The 20,465-nt window shown below is 38.5% G+C and overlaps 1 protein-coding gene across 1 annotated transcript in view; it reads left to right on the top strand.

Moving 5' to 3' along the window:
- The first annotated feature begins 4,916 nt into the window (after window positions 1–4,916).
- LOC101165481 (metabotropic glutamate receptor 7) overlaps window positions 4,917–20,465 on the top strand; it is a 74,507-nt gene continuing 58,958 nt past the window's right edge. The window contains exon 1 of the mRNA XM_020704723.3: window positions 4,917–6,346. Coding sequence (XP_020560382.1) covers window positions 5,843–6,346 — 504 coding nt within the window. The 5' untranslated portion in view covers window positions 4,917–5,842. The remainder of the gene's footprint in view (window positions 6,347–20,465) is intronic.

Raw genomic sequence — 20,465 nt, 5'->3', positions numbered from 1 at the left:
CCTCAAAGAGGAGATTGATTCTAAAGGAAGTAGAGACAAAATCAATGAATAATCACATTTTTCGACTACCGTAATTTCTGCACTATAGGGGCACCAGATTATAAGGTGTACCATTAACGACTGGTCTATTTTCAAAGTATAAGTTGCAATAAGCAAAAGGCTTATTATATATAGAGTCAGAGATCTGTCCTTTAGTCAGACTTTAATAAATGTGTTCACAGTTACTGTGGAAATTGTTTGCAACACGCTACACCTTAGCCTTGTTAGCGTATTCACAATATGCAACTTTTTTTACAAGTAAAAAACAGACTGATACTGCCAAAATAAACGTTACTATGACTATGCAAACTCCCAACCTTGTTGGAAAAAAACACACAGTCTGACATATTAGCCACGTCAGCCTATTCACAATAACAACCAACCAAACAGAGTGTACAAAATTAAAACCACTTTGACATCAGTTAGCACAACCAGAACCAATCAACATACAGAGCACTCCAGATTATAAGGCCCATTGCCTTTTAGGTGCTCCTCATAGTGTGGAAAATACAGTAAAATAATTTCATTGACTGTCGGCTCTGTTGTAAAACTGCAAGTCTCTTATTGCACCTCTGTCACAAATTGTGACTACTTCTTTAGTTTACCTGTGTTGTCCACGTTTTTGATGCATGTTGTCTAAACACACTGACCACACACTGCAGTTTGTTTGTGTTTTTGCAACAGTTTATAGAATCAATGGTTTTCTGACAAAGCAATTTAATGGCTCACTCAAACTTAAATGATGTTTTTTTTTAGAAATGTTTCTTCAAAATACCGAGTAAAAACAATTCAACAAAGAATAAAGCCTTATTTCAATGGTATTTATTGCATTTTGTGCAATACATGGGCTTATTGCAAAAAATGCCAAGCTTGTAAATGCTCTTCATTCCGGTTCCAACCTCAGTTATAGTTATGTGAGGATTCTTGTGCTGTATATTCAGTTATGTCTTGTTCTAACACCTTCAAATATTTCATCTATCTGTCCTGACTAGCCAACATAGACATGGGGAAAACCTCTATAATCCTCTCAGGGTCCAGTTTGGGTGCGGTCAATGGGATGAAGTTGAGGGTGCTATCATCTGGCTGCTTCAGATCTGGTCTGGTCTTATGGACTGCAGTGTGATGTTCATGCTCTTTGATTTGACGTGTGCGATTAACTATTCAGGCAGCATCGCTATGTGAGAACCCAAAGCAGCACGTCTCCACGACTATATGAAGCCGACAGAGCTCAATTTATGAAAATAAGGAAGCGATTAGACGGAGACGAGCACAGAAACAATTCCAGGAATAAGGGGGAACAATCTTTTTCAATTGATTGGTGGAGGACAACAGATTCATCTGGGTTAACAGGGACTAAGATGAGAAATAAAACACTAACACTATTAAAGAAAAAGGCACTGCACTTTTGGAGAAAACTTGGATATTTTGGTTTTTGCAACAAGGTCCTCTAAAGGCCTGTTCACACCGGGACGAATTTCGCCGGCGATTTTCGCCGACGTTTAACGCCTCGTGACTAAACAAAGGGCACCAACGAGAGTGTGCACACCGACGCGAAAAAACGCCAGGCGTTAAAGCGTCAAAAAAAAAAAACGCCTCGGGTTCGTTTTTTTTTTTCGACGCGTCGCGTCGAAATCTACTCGACCAATGAGAATGGCGCTTTTGCTCACGTGTCTGGAGCTTCTGAAGTTACAGTAAAACACAACTTGGGGGCGCTCAAACACAAAACTGCCTTGCTGAGCACACATACCAGCGAAGAAGATAGACGCCAAGTAGCGTCTACACAGCCGCGAAGAAATAATGACGGACATTCTAAAATATCCCCGAACCAAGCACCAGTTGGAGCTACTGGTGCTTGAAATATTCATGTTTTCTTTGTTTGATTCTGACAAGCGTGTAAGTACTTGCTCTCTTCTTCTGAGTGAAAAGCGACTTTAAGAAGCGTAAAGTTGCGCAGCGCCACCTTGTGTACAGGAGTATTTCTGTTTTACATTAAGCGCCATCTAATGTCAGGGAATGAAATTGCATGTTCACTCCACTCATCGTCAGCGAAAATCGCCTGGGTGTGAACACAAAAAACGTGGCGAAAAACGCTGGCGAATAACGCCTGGCGAATATTCGTCCCGGTGTGTACGGGCCTTAAATCTTTAAAAAGCTTTGTGTCTATGACAACATTTTTATGTGGTCCTTTATTGGGTCAGTGAAGCTAATCAGAGTCTTAAGGCTGCTTAAAGCTGTAAAAGGGTTATGGAGCATCTATATTTAATAGCAGTAAAGTGTAATTAAATTATGCCACATCATTTATAAAGTTTGTGAGTAAAGTTTGTGAGAGGTTTTGATGCGTTGAAATAAAACCTGGTACCATAAGTCATTCCTGTCCATGGCAATAACTTATGTTGACTCCTTGTAATTACTCTTTGTTGTGACTGGCTGCTTGTTCCTGTCGCCCATCCTTTCATTATATTTCCCATCAGGATTAATAAATGTTGAACTGGATGCAATATGTCGAAGACAAAACTGTGTTGCTGTTGTCATCCAGATAATGTTTTATGTTGAGAGAAATGACGCAGCAACTGTGTTTATCGTGCATTTTTAGTGTGCTGCAGGCTAACAAACATTTTTATTAACAACTAGTTTCTCAATTTTATGATGTGATATTTTGTTTTTTCTCACATAAATTCCCATATAAGGTCTTAATAGTGTGCACACAATAGCAGAGAAAGTCATAAATATTAAAAATAACATCGACTTGGCTTTGCTTAAGGCTTTAAATTGAAAATTTATTTTGGATAAACAAAGTATTCCCACATAGTGGCCACTTAATCACTTATGAATATTTTTTTATAAAACCAAAATAGTTGATTTAAAAGTAGTTCTTTTCAAAGTTTCTTTCCGAAGTTAAGTCAAAATTATAGATGTAGCAAATGATTAATTACCACCTATTTATCCCCAGTGATCATTACATCATTAGCAGCATTTAAAACACATTATCATAATTTGTTAATAAGCTTAATTCTGCATAAAAAGCACAAAATCTTTTTTAATTATTGCCTTGGAGAATAAAAAAATAATTCAGTTATTTTTGTAACAACAACAATGATGTGAATAAATCAATTTTTAAGTGGTTTGATATTGTTATTCCAAAAGTGACACTTCCTGCCTTTATTATCTGTTCTTTTGTGTCATAATTGTATGTGTCAGCATGAGGTCCTCTCAGCGCTGGGAAGGCAGAGCTGCTTTCAACCGTGCACTCTTTCAGCTCTCAGGGAGCCTTTGACTTAAAGAGCTTCTACACAAATCACATAGTTTGTTATTGGAGAGAAAATGCACGTTACCTGTCCCATAACTGTCGCTGATGCACCCTTATAAGTACAGCTCAAGAACTAACTGGGAACCTAATATATGTACAGATTTTATCACTTCCACTCCTTAATTCCTTTCTTCCTGTTTGAAATTGGGTTCTGTCTCTCCTGTGTCTGCATTTCCTCCTGCATGCCTAGAAATAGGAATTCTATTGAAAAGAAACTAGGATGTGTTTCTTTGGTTTTCTTAGCTGAATTTCTTAGACATTAATACTTCATAACTGTTAAACTGGACTTATCAGTTTGATGAAAATTGAATTAGCCAAATTCATGTAAACCAAGGCCAGATATGAGCAAGGGAAGGGGGGCAATGTCTCCCTAAATGCTGTGACAGACCCCCTAAAGTGGCCCGCATAAATTAACTACAGAAATAAAAATGAAAATAAAACAAGAAAGAAATAAAACAAAAACACACAAAAACAACAAAAAATAAAAATAATAAAACAAGATTTAGGGATATGTGAATGGATATGATGGTTTCTAAGCATTGCAGGGGCTCAGAGGGATATGACACCACAAACTCAGCACACCAGACTCTCAGCCCCCCCCACGGATATTTTTTATTTTTTTTAAACTTGTCCTGTCCAACAGCTGGGCAGACAGATGAGACCTGAAGGCCTCTTGTGTTGGACATATTTTACTTTAACAACAGGGGTTAAGAATCTTCTGACAAACCAGAGGTATGTCTGAATAAACCCCTTTTGTAATCGAGGCCAAACTTTATTCATTTTAATTGTTTTTGAAAATCTTTTGTGTTGGACCGGACGGAAAAGGAAAGGAGGGAAGAAGAGAGAGGGATGTTAGAGAGAGAGGGGGGGGGGGGGTAGGAGGGTGATCATAGGAGGGGGTAGAGTATAACCATGAAGCAGCATAAAGCAACAAGTTGCTGGATGTTTATCATTACAACAAGGTCCAGATAGAATACAAATCTCAAAGGGGCAGAGCCTGTCCTCACACACACTCAAATGTTATAAACACACCAGTTAGCTGCAAAAATGTCCACATGTCAACATGTACACAATACAGATAGTGTTCACACATGCATACTTATGCCTTCAAGCCAACTAGTGTGAGATATTTCATTCGATCACGCAAACTATTAGTGCAAAGGTGAGCTAACACCTGTGCTCAGTTGAGCGATATTTTACCTGCACCCGGACAGGCTAAACTAGATTTTTGTCTTATGTCAAACCCTCCATGATTGTTGGAAATTGACGCTGCGTAAAGCCGAACCTACATATTAGCATGTTTGTGTATACACCATGTGTGTGTGGTTGGTGCACAAGAACTAGTGCTGTCTACAAAAGAGGGGTTGGTTGCCTGGGAGACCAGCTTGGACCCCTTTCAGACGTGTGCCCCCCCCCCCGTTTTAAAGGTGCGTCAGTAACGAAGCCTAAACTATTTTAGGAAAGACAGTTGTCTATAGGTGCTTGGGCACCTCTCCGCTGTGTCAACAGTATCAACACTAAAGTCTTGTGCTTGAGAAAAAGAAAGGAGGGGATGGGGACGTGCACAGACAGAGAGAAAGATTATACAGCAGATATCCGGGCGCAGAGATGGACTGATTGTCTCGTGACTGTAAAGGCGTTTAGTTTTAGTTGCTGTCATGTCTAAAGCCTCTTAGCGCCAACTTCCCGGACCCCCTCCATAAAGTCATTTTTCCCTCTGCCAGCTGAATGAAGTCTCGCATGGAGAAGGGACCGGTGGCGCACGGAGCTGTGACTCATTCACTTCTCTTTCCACACGAAGACGGAGAAAGAGGCTTGGATTTAATTAGCCATGTTTTTCCAGCCCTCTGCTCAGTGATTGCACATTTGCGCTTGTATTAATCGTCTTCCCCTCTCCCTTCCCCTCTCCTTCGCTCGCTCTCCCTCTCTTTGGAGTCAGGAGGGATGATTATGCGCCCCTGGGAGGCAGACACAACAGCCGAACGAGACATCTCTGCGCTTCCGTGGAGTTCTTCCGACCAAAAAGAATGTCACCTACTTCGGCGGGTCTTCGGTGTGAATGAAGTGTTGCTTTTGAGGGAGGATGTCTTTTACGTTACCTTCGCCTTCTCTTTTGGCGTAACTGCGAGTTAAAGGTGTGAAGAGACGCTTTTGTTTGACGGTCATGCAGCGCTTCTTCTTCTCGCTCCAACCGCATTCAGCACAAAAGGACACAATTAGGGAAGTTTTTTTGCGGAGTGAATTCGCCGGGTGTTCGTGATTTTTCGTTGGATGCGGGGCTGCACTGTTCAACAAGCTGCGCCGCTCGCTCCTGGATGCACTATGCAGAAGGATGGGCGCAGTTTGCCTTCTTCTCCTTCTCGCTTCATCAGTCCAGCTTGTTGAATCTCCTTCATGGTGAAAATGATGGACTCGCTGAAATAAACTTACCATCTTTTTCCTCCTTTTTTATGTTCCGTTTTTAAGCACCAGCGGGTTGCATCCCAAAAGTTGACTATGGCTCGACCAGGTTTACGCACGAGCCTGAGACCTGTATGGAGGGTGCTTTGCTTCGTGAGTACTGTGCTAGATTTTACGCTCCCCCAGGAAACGTATGGGCCCCATTCAATCCGGACTCAGGGCCACTTGACCCTCGGAGGACTGTTCCCGGTGCACTCGAGAGGGGTTGACGGGACGCCGTGCGGGGACCTCAAAAAGGAGAACGGCATCCAGCGGCTGGAGGCCATGATGTACGCTTTGGACCAAATCAACCAAGACGAGCAACTCTTACCCAACATCACCTTAGGCGCTCGGGTGCTGGACACATGTTCAAGGGATACATATGCTCTGGAGCAATCTTTAACTTTCGTGCAGGCCCTGATCACCAAGGACACCTCTGACGTGAAGTGCACTAATGGGGAGCCCCCGGTGTTTGTCAAGCCTGAGAAAGTGGTGGGGGTCATCGGAGCTTCTGCGAGTTCAGTATCAATCATGGTCGCCAACATTCTGCGCCTTTTTCAGGCAAGTCTGCAAAAATCTAGTTTTGTGGCTTTTACGTATTTTCCTAATTCTTTCCGTATGATTCATATGCGCTTCAAGGGGGGCAAAGAAAATCGTGCATCCACTTCCTCTCCCCGCCCAGGCAGGAAAGTCAGTCATTCCAAACTATCTATGGCGCCATCCTTCACCATCTGAACGTGAGATGTCAGTTTCTAACGATAGTATCAGCTCTGATGTGTTAATTGACTTTAAAACTCGCGGGCACAAAAGGCAGGTGGATGTGAGCCGGGTTGTTTTCTAATCCGCTCAGCAGTACGGATGCTGTGACAGCTGAGTGTGCTGTTGCGTGTCCCTGGTGGTGCTGAAAGAACAGTTCCCGTCTGTTTCAGACTCACTCCGGAGTCTGGTTGAGTGGGCATTAACAGCCTGGCACAATCACACCCAAACTCAACAACCTCCTCCTGAGAATAACAGGCCTATTTCATGTGATTGCACATGATTGTATGAGCCTCTTCCTCTGACATGGCGAGACTGCAGGCGTTGTTATAAATTGTTTGGAACCTGAAAGGCTTGATTTATGCTTGAGATAGTTTGCCTCATCTACAGGGGGCCTCTCCTCAAAATTAACTTGCTTCAAACTGTTTGCAGTCTAATTGACTTGCATGGCTGCAAGTAAATGAAATGAATTCACACTGCTTATTTTAAAAATGACTTAGCGTGGGTTTGTGGGACCACATCCTAGTTCCTGTCAACTGAAAGTCAGTTGATGTTGGCCCTCTGCTGCTACTGCAGTGGTATGGGAAGCAGCAGCGGGGCACCAATACAGCCGATTAATTATTTAAAACGCATTTCCTTAGCAAAATAGCTAATTAGTCGAAGGAGCTCATGGATGTTTTACAAATGTACAAAATTCTGCACAGTTTTATCTGTGATGCAGAAGGAGTAGAGTAGAGTCATTAAAGCTGCAGCATTTCTTCTAATCATTAGAGGTCTAAAAGTACAAGCCGCAGTCAGTTGTCTAGATTTCTGTGCCATATTTTGACAAACAATACAAGTATCTTCTTAAATCCATTTCCATCAACTTAACAAGCTTTTAGTCTCCTTTCATCGTCTTTGTTTGTTCTGCCTATTCACATTTGCATGCATCCACACATTACTTTTATTTATTGATTCACTGTTTTATATTGTCCTCCAGGGTTTTGTGGCTCAACAGACTGATGGTCCTCACCGCGACTGTAAGCCTTAGCTTTCTTGTTATAGGATGGGTTTCCCTATTACACTTATACAACTCAATGTTAAAAGCTTTGAAGCTTCTTTACACTGGTTTTGATGCAACATTTAAGGGAATTGAGACTTCTTCTTTGATGGTAGCTGTGGGCAACACTAACTAGTGTGCATTTCTTTCTGAAACCGAGAAGGCTTGAGGCAAGAGAGATCAGTCCCTAATTCTCCTTGCTCTCTTTCTCCTCTCACCAGTTGGGTGTGCGCGTCGGCAAGTGTCAAGCTGTCAGAGTGTAGGTGTAGTTCATGCGCAATGTGGCAATGAAGCTGAGGCGTTGTAATCAAGCTTGAGGAATCTGTGGAGTGACAGCAGTTGTCATACAGCTTCATCCATCACACTGAATTTCATCTCATTTCCCCAAAGAGTTGCCAGAAAGCTAGATTGAATCACCACAATCAAATCTGCACAACAGAGAGAAGGGAGATCCAGTCCTTCTTTGAAATTTTATTTTTGCACCTCAGCATTATTTTTGTTCTTAAGGGTGCCAGTTCTGTTATTGCAGAGAGAGCCAAGATAAACCTAAGGTCAAATGAGTCTTAATTCAATTCAAATTTAAAAATACCTCAACCCCTCGACTTATATATGCATCAGATCACTTCCACTCCAAAATTACCATAATTTATCATCTACATGAAAGCAAAAACACAAGTGATTTTTTTTATAGCTGGAGATAAATGCAGACATCAAGAGGTTGATAGCCCCCGGGGAGAAATGACAAGTTGAATTAGGCACATTTTCACTGGTAAAAACCTTTCAAAAGTGTTTAAATAATTTAAAACACCTGAAAAGTTCAGTTTCATTTCCTATTTTCTGTTCATCAAGTTTATTTTAAATTCGGGTGAAAATACTTAAAGGTTTAAAAGTTCATCAGTCTTTTGCTATTTTTTAATTTCTGATATACACTGTAACTAATTAAGGATTCATTGTGCTTCAGGCCTGCTGACAGTGTTTCCCTGTGGTACCCTCCTTGCCTCATTCCCACATCTTTCTTAGCAAATATCAATAGGTCACATGATCTCTCGCCCCTGTGATAAATTAAGCATCAAGGTGGCTAAATAAGGATTACAGATTTCATCGCCAAATTCTTAAGATAATGTAAGACATGAGTGGATGCTGAACTATTAATGCTGGGAAATTGGCATGTGTGATAGATTTTTCTGAGGAACCATGAGGGCTGATCAATACTGTTGTCATGGAGAGGCAGATTTGCTGCTAAGATGTTTTTATTTTGGTGCCCTTCATGCTGTTTTCGAAATGAGAAGCAATGATGCCGCATGGGGGGAGTAGAAAATCAATCCCCCAAACTTTGGAATTGTTATCAGGAGATATGATGTTTTGCACCTTTGAGATTTCTTCCTGATGATAACTGTCCACTCTTCAATATTAGGAGCAGAATAACACCGCATTTGAGAAGACCTGACAAACTCAGGGGCATTTGTATGTCTCAGCTTTTTCAATAGATCTCAAAATTGATTTTTAACCCAAAGACATTAACATCAGGGGAGTGCAGTCTGCTATTTTGTGTCACATCCTTTCTCCCAAAGGTGGAGGAAAAAAATTGTATTGAATCCAAAATAACTACACCTTGTTCTCTTATCTAAGGGTAGTTCCCTTCTTGGAATAGCTGGCCATGTCAGGAATTGACATCCTTTACCTTCATGACCGTGACAGGCTCCGGTCAGCTCTCCTTTTTCACACAATCATTGCTGTGACTGATTTGAAAAAGACGGAAGCCTCGCAGGGTGATCTCCTCAGCCAGGCCGGAAAAGGGAGGACACCCAAGAAATATGAAGGATGGCTGCAAGTTTGTGTGTTGCTCTCACAATGACACCAAATATCAGAGGTCTAGCTTTCCTGTGCTGCCAGCAAAGTCAATTAGTTACATCTCTCCTCCTCTTTTCAGCCATATGTGACAACACACTGTTTGTATGCCGAGTAGTCATTGTTTTTGAAACACGCACACATGCACAAACACACAAGCCTGGAAATTGCCTTATTACCACAGCTAAGAGAGCAGAAACACCACTGTCTAGCGAAAATTTAATGAACCACACCAGTGGTTCCAGCTTTTTCTTTCCATCACTTACTAATTGGCTGCTTTTCAGGCTGTAATGCACCTGATTCTCGTACAGCGCAACTTCACAGAACTCATCTAAACCTCGGATCATATGGAGAAGTATTTTATTGGCTTAGCAGTAGTATAGATATACATTATTATATTGATAAGCATAATAATGGAAAAACTGAGTCGGTGAGTTGCTATACTGCACTGCACTGTTATACTACGGTGTGACTGTCACAAAGGAAGAAGACATTTAAAATAATTGAATAAAATAGAAAGACAGAAAAATAGAATGTTTGTCTCCCTTGTGAAATATTCCTATAAGTTCTCCTGTGGGTGGAAATTAAAACAATTTTCTGAAAATGGAAGATTTCAATAAGTGATCGACCCAGCCGGTCATAACTTTTCTAGCTTGACTGTTGAGTTATTCAGTTTGGGAAGAGATTAAAATATGAATCAAAAACTTCTGTCCGTGAAGAGCCGTGCAATAAGTAGGATTTTAGGTGATAATTTCAGAGTTTGATTTGAAGATTAATGAGATATAATAACTGTCCTGCATGCTGTTTTAAAGTGAATATTATGATTATTATTTTTTTGGGTAAACTTAATGCATCTTCCCTACCCCTGCCAAGCCTGATCAGCGGAAGCCTAAAGAGTGTGGTTGACATTTAGAATCTCCAGACTGAGCACTTCATCCAGTGAAATTTTAGGTCTATTCTCATTTGTGCCCTCGTAGTTGGAAAAGCCACGGAAAAAACATACATTGACATACATGTGATAATCATCAACCCACATGATTCATTTTTCTTAGCCAACATTTCAGGCAAGCAAGGCGGACCTGAGGTTAAAACGAGGGTGCAGAAATGTTCTAAATATAGACGAGTAGCTGTGAAACATCAGGCCTCATCTCCATATTTGTTATCAATATACTTCTTATTAAAACACTTTACCAATCTATTCCATTAGATAGTACATGCATGCAGTATATTTATGAATAATACATATTTAAAGTACAAAATCTGTGGATAAACCATAGAGTTGTGTGAAGCAAATACAAAGATCCATTGCGAGGGACAGAGGCTCCTTCTTTTCACTTGATACAAATATCCTGCATTAATTTAAAAAAAAAAAAAGTTTTTTAAAGCAAAGCCTTTTCACACCAATAAATAACGGATTTCATTATTTTGTTTTTCTTCCCTAAAATATTTGCAAAAAAAGTACTACTTCAATAATATGAAAGCTTTAAACATGACTTTCATAAAATCCTTTTTAAAATAGTGCAAATAGAGCTGTACACGGCTGTTCGATAATTTACCGCCTTTGGAATTGCACTGGGAAACACATACAGCAAATAATTAAAACGGAAGCATGTGCCGAGAGAACTGTGGACCTTGAAATAAATGTGTGCTATCTGACTTAATTAAGCAGATATAGGGAGGCAGAAGTTCACTCCATGACTGAATGCATAAGGGTAAGGGAATTACGTTGAGAAGTTACAATAGTAAACTTTTTCATGATCAAAATCAAAAAGATCCAAAAATATAAAAGCTGGTTTTTTTCTAAATAACAGACTTGTTCATGTCTTTATCCTTGTCTTCTATATTTGCAACCATGATCTGCTGAACAGCATGAACCTCCCTAAATTTCTTTTTTTCTTCAAGTATGCAGTTATACAAGCAACCAATACTTACTTAAGAACAGGTCAATCCCACCTGCTCTTTCAAATTGGCTGGATATCGGTGAGTATTGCTGTTTCCCAGGCCAGACTTCGAACATATTGGATGAGGCTAGTAAGGCATCATTGATCTATGTCTACAAAGGAATTCTTCCTAGTTTTGCTGGTGAAATGCAAATGATACGACTCAATGCATTTATCTGGAATGGCAGCAATTAGAAATGCACAGACAGCATGTACAGGCATGTATTGGCCTTTTTTTCTGAAATTGAAAAAAAGTAGTTTGTTTTTCAAAAATTAATGTAAGAGGAAACTAAAAAAGAAAAATTAAGAGAACATTATCTTTTGAAGACAGGGGAACATTTCTCTTTTCCAATCCATTAAGGGAGTTCACATATATGAGCAGCTGACGCAATAAAAAATAAAAAATAAAAAAATTGTGTGAAGCAACTTTTCATTTTTATGTTGGCACAAGGCTGTTATGGCATCTCCTTGCTACAAATAATAAGAGTAACAAAAAAACCTAACATAAAAGTTATTCCACATGCCCGGAAGGCTAATGCATTTTATTGTCCTGCTACATAAAATAAATTAAAAATTGAAAGAAAAAAAAGTCATGAATAAATTTTTCTGTATGAAAACATGGATGTATAAATATTCAGTGTTCAATTTTTTTACTTTCAGTGAAAATGTTCTTTTTTTAGCCGTTTCCATTTCTAGTTTGTGAGTGTTGAGTCTGCAGTCTCATCTGGGACCTTTGTTTGACAAAGCCTAACTGGGTATAAAACTCAAAGACACTATTCCTATTTGATTGCCCTGCATTTAAAAAGGGAAAAATCTATGATAAGAAATGTTTAGCCCTTCTAACTTAGAGTCTGAACAATATTTTGAGAATAGGGCTCCAACACTTTGTTAAAACTTTTTATACTCTTTAGTTGTTAAGCAGAAGGAGCCATGCAAGAGGAAACCCCATTACGTCTGATCCTCTTATATGGATGAGTGGAGAGGCACTCGAAGGTCTCTGATAGCTGCTGATCTTCCTCTTACTTATTCCTCCAAAATGAAAAAGTAGTTCCTGTTGATTCTGCAGAAAACTAACCTTATTTTTTAAAAATCACAAAAATCCCCAGACGCTGTGGGTTGATATTTTGCCTAACTTTAACATTTTATCTACAGAGGGCTTACTATCAGGAAAGTCTATCTTGGCATTGTTTTTTTTTTTCATCTTTTGTTGTTTAAGGTCTGTTTTCAGTGCTTTCTTTCAGGGTTTGTAAAGTGCTTTGAAAAGCGCAGTCTATTGATATTTTTGCTGCGCTTTGTTCTGTGTTTTTATCTTAGAAATCCCAGGTTCCTTTGAAATCTTCAAGTAAATAACAGTAATTCCTGTCAAAGAGAATCACGTTGCAAGTCTTTAAAAACAAGAGCAGCAGCAACGGAGAACATGGAAGATGAAGTTTTAAATCTTCTACAAGTTATTAAAGGAAAATGAAGTGCATGTTGTTTCCACAAATGTCAGCCAGGTATAGTCACTTAAAAACATACTCAAGACAATACACTGAACTGAATGAACAGTGAATGAATAAATACAATAATAAAATGCAAAATAACTTAGAGACAGGATTCCTGTTTAGAGTTTTTGAAGATCAGGTTCCAGTTTTAATAACAAAAAAATGAACAGCCCCTTATCTGTCTTGTACTTTGGGGGGAAATTTGTTGCTTACATGTGGCCAGTGATTTTTTTTTCTCAATTTTACGCCTCAACACATCCAACAGGAATGAACCTGAGAGGATTTAATTAAATTTCAATGTTCCTGTGGCTCCACTCTTTAACTTTGACTAAAATTGTAAGGAACTGTGGACTTTTTGTTCACAGAGAACAGCACTTCTCACTGTCCTCTATTGTTGGACTGGTTGTATTTCAATGGAAAATTTCTGTTCTGGGCCCTGATATGTGTTCAAGTAAGTCAAGACATTTTCCACATCCTTAACCCTTGTGCTATCCTATGACCCCACCTTTACATTGACATGTTCTCCCTGCCATGACAAAGGTGGATAAAGGTGCAAAGATTTCATGTAATCCATGGACACCAGTGAGGTTCACAAATCATTGAAGAAAAAAAGGTTCAGCGCACAGTCTTTGTCACGGCGGGGGGATGAAGGAAGCACCCAGGCGCAGAGAGGAGGAGGCAGTTGTTCAAGGTGGATAAGGAGCTTTAATAACTAAACAAACTAAAAACCAAAAACCACTGCAATGCAGGAAGTTCAAAACTTGAAACACTAGAAACACTCAAAAAACTCAAAACAGGGGAAGAGCAGAATTATGGACCAGCACAGGAGGAAGGGAAAGACAAGACTTAAATACATACAAGGCAACAAGACACAGGTGGAAACACTCAGGACTGATGGGGAAAGGTAAAACTCAAAACCAACAACAAAACAGGAATTACTACAAAATAAAAAAGGAAATAAAGGAACCAAACACAAAGAAACTGAAACCGTTACAGTCTTGTGGGGTCCAGATGACCCAACTCCCAATGTTAAAGTGCCTAGGATAGTACAAGGGTTAACTGTGAATGTGTGTGTCAACAGAACACTGGGTATATAAAAAAAAAGATAGAAAAAATGAAATTATGAGTGTGGATCATCCACCTTAATGGAGGAAAATTAAAAAAACAGCAGAATGAAATAAAAGTATACCGTAACAACACGAAAACATGAACAATCCTCTACAAAAATCACAATGTCCACTTTAACTATTGTTTACAGGCTCCCATTTTGACTGAATATATCAAAGGTTTTGCAATAAATTAAAATTCAATTGCTAACAACAATATAGTTTATCGTAAGCAACCATGGTGCAAATTTTATGGTGTTTACAAATAGGATCAATGTATAGCTAGCCGCTGAGTTAAACTGCTTTTGAACAAGGCAATAATTTAAAAATTATAAAATAGTATATATAAAAGTATCGTATCTATTTAAAGCAGACATAATTGTTTACACAAACTATTTGGAAATGGTTAACTTTAGCTCAGGAGTGTGAACATTTTTTTACAAAAACTGCCACATTTGGTGAGGTAAAAATGTGTGAAGCCCAACAATTTGGCCGCTTTCTTTGAAATCTTACAATAACATTAAATCCAAATGAATTAGTCAATGAATTCCTTTTGCAATGGGATATTTTTAATTTCTTCACAAAGAACATAAATACATTTAAACACGTTTGCCAACATTACTGTGAATTTCTGATTTGAAGACCAGAAATGATATAAAGTTCGTCTAGAAAAAACCTTTCATGACCATTAAATCTGGGTGACATATTATGTTATATATTATTCAGAATTAAATTATCACTCTAAACCTTTAAATGTAGACTACGTGAAAAGAATATAACACAAATATTTATCTTTTTGTGATTTTGTGAAAGAAATCCTAGTTCTCAGAAAGTGCTAGGTGCCCCATATTATTGGAGGTCTGACAGAAGCCTGCAGGAAATTTGAATGAAGGCCGCATTGGCCCACAGGCTAGACTTTGGACATGCCTGCTGTTTAGCTCGTTTTATATATATTTTTTTTAGTGCAATGCCATTTTTGCTGATTTGTACTAAAATGTTTTAGCTAAAATAAATTTTAGCACAAAGTAATGGAAAGAAAAAAGTGGTTCATTGAACAAAACTCCATGGATGCCCTATAATAAGATCCTGTACAAAAATAAGAGGTAATATATTTCAGTTGAAAGATCAATTTTATAGTGTAATTTTTTTTATTTGGAATGTAACATTCATAAACCCTCCTCTCGACCATTAGATAATAATAAGTAATAAAGGTTAATTTTTACTTCTGGGAACTGGAATGTAAGTAAGTTATGTTTACAGAATTCTTTTTTAATTTCCCCTCTGCTCAAATTGGTACGGTCCAACTTATCATGGATGGTACAGTCTGTTCTGGATGTCTGGTCGTGCACTTCTGTAAACCCGTAACAAACATGACATTTGCCTTACTTAATCATCATCACAGAACCTATAATAGATGGTCTGGCGTTCGCTCGCTGACCCACCAATTAAAGGGCCTCCTGTTTTTGCTGCTCTATTTTAAAACATAATCAGTCACCCATGGTCTGGATTACAGCAATGTCTCATAGACTTTTTTCTGCAGACACATTTTTGCAGAAAGCCTCAGCAACAATGCACTTAAAATACAGTTTGCCCTGTGCAGCATGTTTCAAACTTAAAAGCAAAAAGGAGCTGCATTGCTCGCAAGGCTGTCTAACTGTCCCTGGAGGTTGATGGCACAAAGCTGTGCTTAGACTGCAGGCCTATGTGAGGCTAAAATCCAGGCATGCCTCTAGAGGCCACCAAAAAAATAAAAAATAAAAAAATAGACAAGCCACAAGGCAGCTGCAAAAGACAGAAAAAAACATAGTGTTCCTTCTACAAACTTTAGACACAAAGTTAGTTTTCTCCAGAGTTATGGAGTCCCCTCATGACGGTGGCCTCAGCAGTAAATACTATTGTATTGACTGATTCCAGAAAAACATGCTTTGATTTCCTCTTTTGGTATTTGTAAGTATATAACATTTAAAAAGAAATGTATTTTTCTCTAAAATAATTGACTACAATTAAAAGTGAAAATTCTCACAAAACTGATGTTTTGTGAGAAACACTCTTATTAAGTATTTATACATTTAAATAATAAAAACTTTAGAATTCATGTAAATGATGAATAAAACAATCAAACAAAGTGTTAAAAATAGAGGATTTTCTCCTTGTGAAATGGAGTAGAAATCTATTTGAATATAGCCGTATAAAATAGAAAATGTGATGATTTTCTTTTTTTCTGTTCGGACTGGAAGATGTTAAAATAAGACAAAAGAGCATTTGACTATGATATCCTTGTTTCTCCCAAAGTAAGCTGGCACCTTTGTTCGGATGTACCTTTGTCATTGCGTGTGGGTGTGTTTGTATTTCTGACTGAGAAAGGTCGGAGTGCTGTGTGCTTCTTCTTCACAGAATACAAAATAAACTGCCACAGGGATTCATTCCTTGTCCTTGAGATGTGTTATTGCAGCATGGCTTCAGGTTGCATCAGAACATTTTCAAACAACAGGCTGTAATATATAACCTTTATATCAGCCAGCAGGGTTGTAGAAACCCTAAATTAATAGAGTGCAGCATCAGCCTGGAGCAACTTAAATACCTGTTGAATCTCAATCTGAAAAGGAAAGAGACAGAATTTAGACTTTAATAGCTTCAACTTAATTTTGGAGCTGTTAGCAGGGAGGTCATGTTTGTTAACTATTTATTATTTCTTTTGGCTCTGTTGCTGCTTATGCAGCAGTGTGTGCATGGTGCATGAGCTTTTGAGTGTCTCTTCTCTGGAGCATGAAAAGTATGCTGTGCCTCAGCAGCTGGAGCATTAAGAAAAAAAACGAGTTGACAGTTGACAGGATTACTGTGTTTGGATGCAAAAAGCCTTTGGGATTTCAAGTGCTTCCTGAAACGCCAGCATGTTACTTTTGCATTGATTTGAGGGAAAGCCTCAATCATCATCGACATTTAGCAAATTAGAGAAACTCTCTGAAAGGGGTTGGTTAAACCACTGTACCATTGAGTGCCGGCCAGACTTGTCTGATGACAAAGCCGAGTCTTTTTTTACTGCCTTATCAGTACTGAAGCACTTATGTGTTGCCCTTAATGAGGCCAGAAGGATCAATACAGAGTTGTTTATCAATGAATTACACAAAGAGCTGTCATGCGCTGTTTATGTGAAGGTCGAAGGCCAATCAGATTAGATGTCTGCCTTCAAGTTTTCCAAGTTGTGAAGTAAAATCATCCAGATCCATTAATACAGATCGACACATTTCCTCTGCACGCTTGTTGGCGAGCATGATTGTAAAGAGCTTCTAACTCTCCAAATAATTAACAAATTTTTGTCAGGACACATTTTTAAACAACTCTGTTGAGAAAGAGGAACATATTAGGGGCTGAAATTGGAAAATCATGAATTGGAGCTGGGTTTTCTGTCAGAGCTGCTGTTGGTGGTTTTGTTTTTATGTATATTGTGAAGAATTTAAACGTCTTCATTCATTTGCATTAAAAAGATGAACAGATTACAGGTTAAAGTCCTAATCCAAATATCCTTTCATCTATGTTAAAGATGTTCCCAATGGCCTTTTAATTATGATTGTTGTTTTTTAGGATATAGTTTATGCAGAGCGGCAGTGGTTCATAAAAAAAATTACCTCTGAGTTGCAACCACGCCACCCTTCCCTTGCCAATTACTGAGAGCTCTCTGTTTCTGCGCTCTCCCACTAGCTTACAGCTCCTTGGAGTGATGAGCCACATTGGAGCCATACACCTTTGAGTCAGATGCCAGCTCAGATGATGAAAATTAAGACGTACATGGATCTAGTCATCTGACAGGGAATGCATCAGAATGGAGCGGAGCATGGGGCTTGTGTTGTATTTTCTAAGTAACAAATTAAGTAAAGAAATACTCAGAAATGCAATTCTGAGCTTAATTTTCTTAATATATTATTGGAGTGGGTCTTTAAAAGAAAAGGATGCATTAAAAAAGCAAAAAATTAAGTTAATATCTGTTGTGTTCAAGAATTATATTCCTTTCAGGTTTAACTAAATGCTTGAGTTGGGCCATAATGTAACCATACCTGTGTGAAAAAAAGAAGCAATTTAATCTGTTTATTTGTGGAATCAAGCCATTTATTTGTGGCTTGTTTGTGTAGAGGCAGTGATAAATAACACATTTTCTTGTTTAAAGTGGATGCTTCATTGGAAAAGTCTTTGCCTGATCAATACATTTGCCAATGTGTGTGTGTGTTAATTCGAGTTAATCACACTAGGTAGTGGCGTTGGACACACGTGTTTCTACACAACGTTAACCAGCAGTTTCATTTTTGCTTCTTGTGCTCTGATTAGGTGCAGAGGTTTGTATCAGCCTGAGACAGATAATAAACAAAAAGTTTTCTAATCTCAAATCTGAGGTTAGAGATGAGATGGCTTCAGCTTGCCGTATGTCTCTGGGGGATTTGCAATCAATGCAGTGCCCTTGCAAATGACAAAATCATGTCCGGTTGTGTGTGTGTGTTTCTCTGCGTATTAGTAATCCTTTGCTCTTGGTCCTGCTGCAATTTCCCTGCTCCCGTACACAGCTGGAAGCACATCACACCTTTTATATTTGGAGAGCCCAACCACTCTGAGGTTGTGATTTAAAAAGTGTTATAATGAACAAAAAATGAATGTATAAATAAGCAAACACGGGGCACATAAAAGCACTCTCTGCAGGTAATAGATATGCGCAGCCAAGTGCACCGCTAAGGCTTTAATACTTTTTTTCTCGCTTGCACAATGATGTAAACATTTATTTCCGTGCTGTATGCCGTTCACATAATCCTTGCTTTCATCATTTCTCTATTCACAGGTTCAGCTCCAGAGAGGTTGATATGCAGACATTTTGTGTTTGTGAACCCAGTCATGATTTATTGGGTTGAATTCGGATTAATGCTTGGGGAAATTCTTTGACGTGTGACGCGTGAATTCATTTTTCAAAGAAACGCATATCCAGATAAAATAGATAAGGATTTTTTGAGCTGCAAATGTTTAAGAAAATTGCTGGAGACTTTAAGGATGAGAATGTTTTATGTGTTCATTTCACAGATGATGATGTTGGCACAGTTGAGATTCATGTGATTTTTTTTTTTTTTCCCCCTGCAAAATCTGCATGTTCCTGCTGTCATTGAAAATAAAGATAACCCTCCAGTGGTGATGTGTGACAGTGCCATTGTACTTGACTGGTCTCCTTCCTGTTTCAGCTGGTTAACTTGTCTGAGGGTAATTGTCTGATCAGGCGTCAGTTCCACATCTTTGATTCTGGCTCTGAACTGCATGTCAATGTTTAGCCCTCTTCACACGCTGTCTGACTGTGAGTGGAAGTTCTGTGAAAGGAGCGTGACACAAAAACACATTCTACATAAATCTTCTTGCTCCATTAGTCAAGACGTTTGCTTTTATGAATCATGATCTGAGGCTGAATCGGAGTCTGTTTTCACATAATAGCTCTGACTGGAAGACTGCGTCTCGTCCCTCAAAAGTTGGCAGGGTTTTCAGTGCAGCACTTGAAAAAATTGCTTGTGTTTTCTGAACACCAGTTGTTCATTGTTCTGGTTGTGCAGTCGTACCCCGGTGTTGTTGACATGAATACAATGCAGACAATCAACTCAGCCAGCAGGATGGACTTAAAATAAGAGCTGCCAGGCTCTGAGTGGACGTGGAAGCATTCACACCTGTGTGCAGAGAAAGTTCTGCTTAATGAGGTTTACTCAGTTTGGCTGTAAATGCATTTCTAAATGTAAATAAATTCAAAAACACAAAAAACACACATCCCTGTTTTAACAGCTTTGTCAAGCCTTTTGATAAGACTCTTGATGTTAGAAATGAGTCTAGTCTGTATCCCACAAAAACAATGCAGGCAAAATGCAAATAAAAGAAACATTCATTTGCAAAACTGTTAATGAGATCAGAAAAAGATGCCACTTGAATGCAGGTTTGAGATAATTCCATCATCTCATTGGAAAAATCAACCTCCATTTCAAAAGGATCTAAGCAGACTTAAGACAAACCACCTTTTCTTTGTTTGCAACATTTCCTGTATTTAAATGCAACTTTTTAATATTTTTACAGAATCTTTCGAACCTGCTTTAATGAACAAATTTATGGTTTTCTTAAGTTTGTTCTGCCATTGAGCTGCATACTAAATTTCTTCAAAAAGAAAGAAAAAAACAAAGGGTCCTAAAAAACAGACAATGATGAAAGGAAAATCAATATTTGTGTTGCTACAAAATAGAAAAGTCTCATATCACTTTTTGGAATATGAAGACAGTAACTTTGTTTTTATTTGTACAAAGTCAGTGTAAAATATTTTTGTTTTTATGGAGGGCAAATTTTAAATTCACTGTAATCTGTAATTTTAATTAATCAATGTGTAAATAATTTACTCTCAACTGTTTTTCTTTCTCCTGATGTATTGTGAAATATGACAAATAAACATTAAATAAACATACTCAAACATTGTCAACATTAAACTTCTTTTGCATTACATATGCTCCT

Source organism: Oryzias latipes, chromosome 7 (genome assembly GCF_053564925.1).
Source record: "Oryzias latipes strain Hd-rR chromosome 7, Olatipes_Hd-rR_3.1".
NCBI lineage: Eukaryota > Metazoa > Chordata > Actinopteri > Beloniformes > Adrianichthyidae > Oryzias > Oryzias latipes.
Note: the sequence above shows the minus strand (reverse complement) of the source record. Positions and strands in the feature narration are given on the sequence as shown.